Raw genomic sequence first — 8,733 nt, 5'->3', positions numbered from 1 at the left:
CACACCCCCACCCTGGCACTGGCCCAGCGCTGTTCTCCACAGGCCTGCACTGGACATGGAAAAGGGCAGCTCAGCAGAGTCGCCCTTGCAGCGACCCAGCACCACCCGACTTCCCTTACTACAGCTGGACCCCTGGGTTCTGCCCCAGCGCGGGGGACCGGGAGCCAGGAGCCCTGGGCTCTGCCCCAGGCTGGCGGAGAAGGAACTGAAAGTGCCTGTTCAAGAAGAGTCTCCACTACAAATTCTCTGTTTTATTGATTTTTTTCCATCCTCGATACAAGACGCAGCAAAACCATTTGTCAAAAAAGATCAGGTCAGGCTGTTTTGGTTTTTTTTGTGTGCACTTTTCCTTCTTTTGCTTAAAAAAATACCATCTTTTTTAAATAATTACACCAGCTGACACCCCCTCACCCCCAGGACTGAGGACAAATTCCTGCAGCCATTGCCTGAGCCCTGTCCGTCCCATCCCCCCATGATATATTTATATTATGTACAAATAGCCAGAGCCCAGGAAAACGTCCCTAAGAAAAGTGACTCTGATTCCCCCTTTCCACCTGCACCCCCCAGCCCAAACGGCAGCAGGAGGAAAACCAGGTTTGTGTCCTGAAAATAATGAAAGCTCAAGTCTCCTGGTCAGCGGTGCCCCTGTCCAGGGACAAGGGCCACGGCGAGCCCTCGAGGGGGTTGGCCCCACACCCTGTGAGTCCGGAGTTGCCTGTCCTGTCTCCTCGGCAACACAGGAGGTGCATCACTCAGTCCAGTGCTTGGCCCAGCTGGCACAGTCAGAGGCCTGCAGGCGGGCAGAGGTTTTCCCCGTGGCAGCACCCAGACAGGGTCCTTCTCAGGAGTCTCCGTGTCCCAAGTGGATGAGCTCCAGTGGCTTAGAAAAAAGTATAGCCCGAGACCTGGGAGAGAAGGGGGGGGTAAGCGCCATGGCCCATCACAGGGGATGGGCTCAGGGCAGTGGCAGAGGGACCCCCCGCCCCCCCCCGGGCGCATTCCTCTGCTAACACCCAGAAGCAGCCTGGGGCAGGAGGGCTAGCACCCAGGGTGAGGGTGGCTAATGTCTGTGTGTGGGGGGGTGACTGGGAGTGATGGTGCCTAGCATGCAGGGGCTGGGACCTAGGGTCAGATGGCGCCAGTGGGGATGGTGGCTAGCATGGGGGACAGAGGGACCTGGTGTGGGTGTGTGGAGGGGGAGGGACTGGGGGTGATGGTGGCTAGCATGGGGGGGAGGGGAGGAGAGGAGAGAGACAAGAGTGTGCGTGTGTACACGCACGTACTGGGGGTGATGGTGGCTAGCATGGGGGGAGCAGACCTGGTGTGCCTGCACGGACTAGGGATGATGGGGCTAGCGGGGGGGACCCGGCCTGCGTGCATGGCTAGCTATCAAGGTAGAAGAGGCCGGCAAACACCCGGGAAGGGCAGGAAGCGCTACCCACCCAGACCGAGCTCCCCGGAAGCCAGGCTGTGTCCCCGCCCCACGGCGCTGTCACTGGGGGCCGAGGCTTTCCAGCAGCAGCCGGCGCCCCTCCTCGTAGTCATCCTCGTCCACGTTGACCAGCAGCCGGATGGCCTCCTGCCCCACGGCATCCCTGAGGGACTCGGTGAGGAAGACGCCCTTGAGGGCCTCCAGCAGTGACCCATTCATGTAGTCGCTCCAGAAGGCGTCCAGGTAGGAAAGCTCCGAGAACTTGATGTCACAGATGATGGAGCCCAGGTCGCGCGACTTGAGGATGGTGTTGGACTGGCCGAAGATGTCGAACTGGCGCTCCAGCCGGTGCTGCTTGTTAGACAGCACGTTCTGCCGCAGGACCGGCTCGTGCTGGCAGAACTCAGCGCGCACCCGCAGCCGGATGTCTGGGGGAAGAGGGCAGAGACAGACAGGGGAGGGGAGGAGAGACACGGGGCATCAGCGCCAGAGGGCACAGGCCAGCGGCATACAGACCGCGCGCTCATGCAGTGTGATGCTGGGGGGCAGGGCAGCTCTCAACAGGCCTGGGGGGGCCCACCAAGGGCTCCAGACTCCCTCCCTAGAGCATCCTCTCACCACAGGGCTACAGCCAAACCTTGCCAAACATCCATCTCCTACCCCACCGGCCCCCTACCATCCCTGCCCCAGCTAGACAAGACCCTCTGGAGCGGCTCTGGGGGCCCACCCAGCCAGCTTGCCTCGCACTGAGCAACCAGGGCAGCTCTGCTGGCTTCTGCCCTGCTCTCTCCATAGAGCCCCCACTGCCAGTGAGATCAGCACCCCACAGGGAGGGGAGAGTGCCCCATTGACCGACTATCTCCGCAGGCGGCCCTCCCTGCCCTAGCCCCACTCAGCTGGTCGGAGAATCTGCTTTTCCAGGCTCATTTCCCCAGATTTGGCAGAGTTTGGCTGTAGCCAGGAAGAGGTGGGGTGTAGTTTTGGATCAGCCGCCTGTCAGGCCAAAATCAAAAGGGGGCATCCAAGGGAGAACAATGGCTACAGAGCAAGATACGGTCAAATAAAGAACCCGAGAGGCAGGTGGGTGTTACATACGCTCGACAAGGCCGTCTGCTTAAGGGCTCTGTCTTGTGGTCCTCACCTGTAGAAGCATTAACTCAGAGTGCAGTCACAGCCCCGGCCTCCACTGCCAGGGAACCCCGCCCAGAGCCCGGGCCCCCCAAAACTACACCGCTCTGCTCACACTCCGAGACACCCCCCACCTGCCGGAGAGGGGGCAGGGCTAAAGTCATGCCCAACGCAGGCTGCCAGAGGGACACGGTAGTGCTGAGGAGCTCGGACAGGCAAGGGGCTGGCAGAGGTGTGCCAAGACAGGATGCCCACTGGGCTTGGCACCCTTCTCACCCATTCGGGCTGTGAGCTGTCTGAGAGGCCAGCGCAAGCTGTGATAGGAGTCCCTGCCGCTCCCGGGTTCAGAGCACTCGGGAGTCAGGCAATCCAGACTGAGGGGGGGCGGGTCACGGAGTGCCCTGGCAGCAATCCCAATTCCCCGCTCAAGCCTGCTCCTCCAGATGCTAGCGACATGCTGAGCAGCTGACAGCTTCCTTCCGTTTTACTGACACCACACACAGCCTGTACCTGGAGGCTTGGCTCAAGGGAACCTTGAATCCAGGAACAGCAGGGGTGACGTTAACCCACTGGGATCTGGTGCCCTCCTCGGAAGGGCTGGCGGGGCAGGACTGGGGTCACTTCCTCCCCCAGGGATCAAATCTGCCCCCCTGTGGCTGGGAGAGACGGGGACCTGAGCAGCTGCTGAGGTTACAGGCATGTGGGACTGCTGCCCCCAAGGAGGTGCCCAGGGCATGCCCAGCGCCCCAGAGGGGACAAGCTGTTGCCAGCAGCTGGGGAAAGCCATGGGTAGCACGAAGCAAGCTGCTCAACGTTGTAAACCACCGAGCACCACAGAGTGGGGGCTGCTGCTCTACTGGCTCCCCCCACATCAGCGTGAGAAGGTCAGGGTGAGCAGCTGACTGGGGTTTTCACACTAGCAGCCCAGACTCCCCACACGTGGGGTGGGTGAGCTAGTCCCTCGCCAGGACAGGCGCTGGCAGCCTCTGCTGCCAGGTCTGCACAGAGCCTGTTACATCCAGGGCCCTGTCCCTCCCGGCCCAGCTAACAGGCGGGGCCGCCCTGGCGCAGGGGCACCGGGGGAGCTATGCTCTGAAGTGAGTTTGGGTTTTTACCAGAGCCTGGCACTCGGCCTGCTTGCATTGGCCGATACTTATGCTTTTCCGGGGGGTTGATCTCAACTGTGGACCGAGAGAAACAGGGTTCAAAGATTTTAGCACATGGTAACAGCAAGACATCATTCTGGGCATCAATACGGCAAAGAACCTCAGCTGCGGGAGGGGCCGGCTGCTGGATGGACACTAGGCCACAGGGCTGAGAGGCGCCCCCCAGAGACTCGGGGGAGCACTTGGAGGCTCACTCTTGCTTACAGGAGAGCACAGGAACCAGTGACACAGCCAGGGTGGGCTGTTAACCAGGCTGTGCAGAGTGGCTGGGGAGTGTATGAGGCAGGCAGCTGGCAGGAAGGTGCCAGATTCTAATGGCTTCAGCAGTGGCCAGCGGCATGGGTTGGGGACCATCTGAAACGTGAGCCACTAGCTGGAGTCTGGGAAGAATCCAGCACGCCGGGGTTTGGGGGTTACTTGGTCCATCCCCCATTCCCACTGGCGCCCCAGCATGCAAGCTGGCATGCGGAGCCGCTCCCAGCAGAACCTGCTGGGGGTCTGTGGCACAGACTCCCCGCCGTGCCCTTCTGGAGCGGCCGGACCCTCTTGACAGGGACACAGGAGCTGTCCCAAAAGCGGGGTGGGCTCAGCACTGCTGAGGTCTCTCTGGATCAGCATGCATGAGGGGAGCCCTCTTTCAGAGCCCTGCAGTGGGGATTCAGAGCACACATTCAAAACAGGATGGGTTTCACCGACAACTGCAGGCGAGATTGGGTGCGCTGGAGTCAGTTACCTTTGCGAGACAGTTCTGAGTAGCTTGCAATAGAGACACAGGGTCTCTTTATCATCAACTTTTGCTTAGTAACCTGGAATTTAAATGGTGGATTGAGAGAGAATTGGCAGAAATCAAGTAGCAGCAGCAGCAACAAAAAAATCGTGATACCAAGGAAAATCAGACTGGTCACCAGGCCCTAACCTGGAAGACAGATAGAGGGGAGGGCCCAGCCTCCCGCGACTCAGGAAATTATGAATGCAGAGCTGCTGTCTGGACCTCACCAGTGGTCCTGGGATTTGTGCCCCCAAGAAGCAAGGTAACATTATCAGACAGACAGGCAACAATCTAGTGTGGAAGGGAGCTTACGGTCCGATCCGTGCACCTACCCGCCGGATGGCTTAGCTGCACCGTGAAGTTGCAGTATTGAGACTCATTGAATTATTTTTGAACCTTCTTCGTTAGAACCCATGGCCTGCAAATTGGTCAAACGGGAAGAGAGCGTTTTTGTGCAGTTTGCTTTTCTGGTCATTCGCATCGCACTGACAGACAACAGGACACAGAGTGGTGGTGATGCTGGCACTCGGCAGGCTGAGCGGGGCGCAGGGGTTATATGCTGGTCTTGGAGACAGAAATCCAGGCCACCACCTTGGAACTGAGCTGGCAGCATCTGGGGTCTATCAGAGCTAGGTGGGTATTTGGAAATGGCCACAAGCCATGCTAGATTCCTAGAATTTAAGGTCAGACGTGATCATTCCACTACCTTGTCAGCCCTCAGAGTGTGCCTGACACCACGCAGCTTCCATACCCCGCCAGCACCTGCTAGAGAGCCGCCCACCTAAGCAGGAGCAGCTCATAGGGCCCTGACCTTCTAGTCACAAGTCTGTGGACTCCTGGACCTGAACAATGCTAAGCCCTGGCTCCGACAACACTTTCCACCAATAGATCTCAAAGCACTTAACCAAGTGCTCAGGATTGTTCTCTCTCGGTTACAGATGGGGAAACTGAGCCACAGAAAGGCAGTGTGACTTGCCTAAAATCCCCCAGCAGGGCAGCGGCTGAGCTGGGCCTAGAACGCAGGAATTCGGAAGCACCTGGGACTGGCACTTTGCACAACCAACCACTGCAGGAGCCAACCTCAATGGCCTTTGCTAGTCTAAAGGCAGTGACTGAGGAACAGACAGAGAGCAGAGCTGAACCCCGTGACACCCCAAGAGGGGAACACAGCACAGTCCCACATGCTAGGGTACCGTAGGCAGGATTTAAATAATCTCAGCTCTCTGCTCTCCAACAGCACCCAAGCACCTCAGTCCGACACCAGGCCCTCCCGCGCCAGAGGCGGTACAGACACGCAGCTGGAATCAATCTGGTTTGGGATTAGAATTTCCTGCAGTGGAACCAGCTTCTCTCAGTTATTTGCCTCCATTCAATCCGCTGCTTGCTCCTCCTAGTCTGCACTGGCCTGGGGATTAGCTAGCCTACCCCGGGCTCAGCCCCTAGACCAGCATATAACACGGGTGGAAGTCAGGCCCCGCCCAGGCCAGCACCTGGCACTCGAGGGCTGGCACATCTCAGGCGTTTTCTCTCGCCCTCTCACAAGGAGTAGCCATTCAGACAGTTAGAGCAGGACAGCCAACGGGATGGGACCCACAGGCTCACAGGAGTGGGCCAGTGCTCCCTGCTCCCCCTCCCCAGAGAGAGGCCCCACAGGGCTGGGGTGAGGCACCCCGCTGGACTTGCGCAGCCCCCCCGGCCCAAAGTCACTGACACGGAAGGGGCCTGCACTTTGGCTAGAGACTCAGACCAGCATCCCTGCCCCATCCCGGCTGTGGGGGAAGAGCAGGAGGCTCCAATCTATCCCCCACCAGGAACCGGAGTCTTTCCATGGCCTGGTCCAAAGGCAGGGGGACCCTGGGCATGCGCCAGCCAGACACCTACCACAGGTCACTTTGGTGGGGGACGGGGGCTCCTGCTTGAGGGCAGGGACTGTCTTGGCTCCGCGCCGCCTGCCAAGGGCACTGGCCCGTGCCCTGCCTCTGCTCACTCGCTTCCTCTTGCTGGAGTTGGAGCCTGGAGAAGGGAAGAAAGGTCTGGGTAAGAGGAGCCTTGCAGAGGACAGGGCAAGCGCTCAGAGCAGAGCTCCACAAAGGGCGTGGCTTCTATCAGCTAAAGCCAGGACTCCTGGGTTCTACCCCAGCACTGGGAGAGGAGAGGGATTCAGGACCCACCTCCCACAGAGCCCTTGCCCTCAGCTCCCCACACCGCCAGGGGGCAGGCACTGCTTCATTTCCAAGCCAGGGAAAGGAGCACACCGCATGCCAGGGCTGAGATGCAGGCTCATTCCCCAGGGTGCTGAGGCCTCCTCAAATGAGAAGAGAGGCCAATGGCCTGCGTTCCCATTCCTAGCTATGCAGAAGGGGAAGAGGTTAGTACTGGCAGAGGGCAATACATCCCCCCTACCCCAGCGCAGCCTGCCATCGTACCTGTCTCCCACTGATCGGGCTGGGTCTCTGCAGAGGCTGAGCCGAGGCAACTGTCCATCTGCCGGTCGGAAGCTGTCACAGACGGGCCGTAGGTGTATCGCTCAGGGGACACTAAGGGGGAGAAGAGAGGCGAGTTCCCCTGAGATAGCACCACAGCGGGATTCGGCGGATGGAAACAGCCCCGTGTATGCCTCATTGTCCCAAGTCTGGCTCAGAGCAGGCACATCTCAGAGCTCTCCACCCCCACAAGCACAGCCTGGAGCCAATGCCCCCTTCTCCTCCCAAGCCCTGGTACCTGTCCGCTGCCGCTTCAGGGTGACGTAAGGCAACAGGTCATGCCTGGTCAGCAACCGCAAGAGCTGCAGGAGCTGCAGGAAATTGGTCTCGTCACATCTCCCTCTCCTCTCCAGCTCCAGCAGCAGCTCGACCCCGTTCCTGGGCTGGTGCTGCTCACCCACCACCTCTAGGCTCCCAGCTGCCTCCACCGGAGCTTGCCAGCACCGGCTCCTCCTTTGCCAGTTCTCCAGAAGAGGCGAGGGGGTCTCTGTTCCATCCTCCTCCACCACAGCCCACAGCCTGGGGTCCAGCGGGTGGGTCCAGGGCTGGGTCTCATCAAGGAGGAAGGAGAGCACAGCCACATCATTCTCGGTCAGCTGGGAGCCAATCACCTCAAACACGTGGTGCAAGGACACCATGCCGTAGTACTCCAAGCACTCCTCCTCCTCCCAAGGGTGGGAAATGACCGGCCGCTTCATCTCAGCCATCCCAGCTCACGGGCCTGCAGATCAGCTCTGGCTTTGGCTAGGGCAGCAGATGGCAAGCGCTTTGGGGCAGGTGAATGGGGGGAGACCTGGGGTCTGACACGTGTTAGGGCTCAACGGAGAATCCGTGGGGAATCCTACAGCACAAAATCTCTCTGGGCACTCGAGTCCAAACAGCGTCTGCAAAAGGACAGCAGGACTGTGAGCTAGAGCAAGAGAGCACCTGATGCCGTGTCACTGGGGAGAGGAAAAGCCAGGGAGTCACTCAGAGCTCGTGAGAACAGAGCCAGGAGTGACTCTGCGCAGCGCTGGGAACAGGGAACCAGGACACCTGGGTTCCCTTCCTAGTCCTGTGCTAAGCATCGGGCTGCAATTCCCTCATGAACTTCAGAATTCTGATGCCCTGCTCTCTCCCATTAGTCCTCACTCCTCTCTCAGAGCTGGGGAGAGAACCCAGGAGTCCTGGTTCCCAGCCCTCCTGCTCTAACCCACCAGCCCCCACTCCCCTCCCAGAGCCAGGGAGACAACCCAGGAGTCCTGGCTCCCAGCCCTCCCTGCTCTATCCACTAGCTGCCACTCCCCTCCCGAGCTGGGGAGAGAACCCAGGAGTCCTGGTTCCCAGCTCCCCTGCTCTAACCCACCAGCCCCCACTCCCCTCCCAGAGCCGGGAGAGAACCCAGGAGTCCTGGCTCCCAATCCCCTGCTCTAACCACCAGCCCCCACTCCCCTCCCAGAGCCAGGGAGACAACCCAGGAGTCCTGGCTCCCAGCCCTCCCTGATCTAACCACTAGCTGCCACTCCCCTCCCAGAGCTGGGGAGAGAACTCAGAAGTCTAAGCACCACTAGGCACCAGTCCCTTTGCAGAACTTGGCTGCCAGTCCTGTGCTGTAAATGGCTGTTTCATGGCTGAGCAGCACCATGGCTCCCTGCACAGGTGTCCCAGAACAAAGGCGCCACAAGGTGGCTGCAACCAAACCGACAAGAACAACCACCCTGAGCTGCCAACACAGCCCCAGCCTCAGGGCCTCCCCAGGGAGGTGTGGCCAGAGCC

At 59.9% G+C, this 8,733-nt stretch overlaps 1 protein-coding gene across 1 annotated transcript; it reads right to left on the bottom strand.

Moving 5' to 3' along the window:
• Nucleotides 1-236: 236 nt before the first annotated feature.
• DEDD2 (death effector domain containing 2) lies at nucleotides 237-8,030 on the bottom strand. The gene is made up of 5 exons (XM_032775975.2): nucleotides 7,217-8,030; nucleotides 6,922-7,032; nucleotides 6,377-6,508; nucleotides 1,443-1,860; nucleotides 237-905 (listed from the first exon to the last, which is right to left on the bottom strand). The coding sequence occupies exons 1-4, from the start codon at nucleotides 7,683-7,685 to the stop codon at nucleotides 1,493-1,495; spliced, it is 1,080 nt and encodes a 359-aa protein (XP_032631866.1). The 5' UTR covers nucleotides 7,686-8,030; the 3' UTR covers nucleotides 237-905; nucleotides 1,443-1,492.
• Between the last annotated feature and the right edge of the window lie 703 nt (nucleotides 8,031-8,733).

The sequence above is a fragment of the Chelonoidis abingdonii genome, chromosome 11 (genome assembly GCF_003597395.2).
Source record: "Chelonoidis abingdonii isolate Lonesome George chromosome 11, CheloAbing_2.0, whole genome shotgun sequence".
Classification (NCBI taxonomy): Eukaryota; Metazoa; Chordata; order Testudines; family Testudinidae; genus Chelonoidis; species Chelonoidis abingdonii.
Note: the sequence above shows the minus strand (reverse complement) of the source record. Positions and strands in the feature narration are given on the sequence as shown.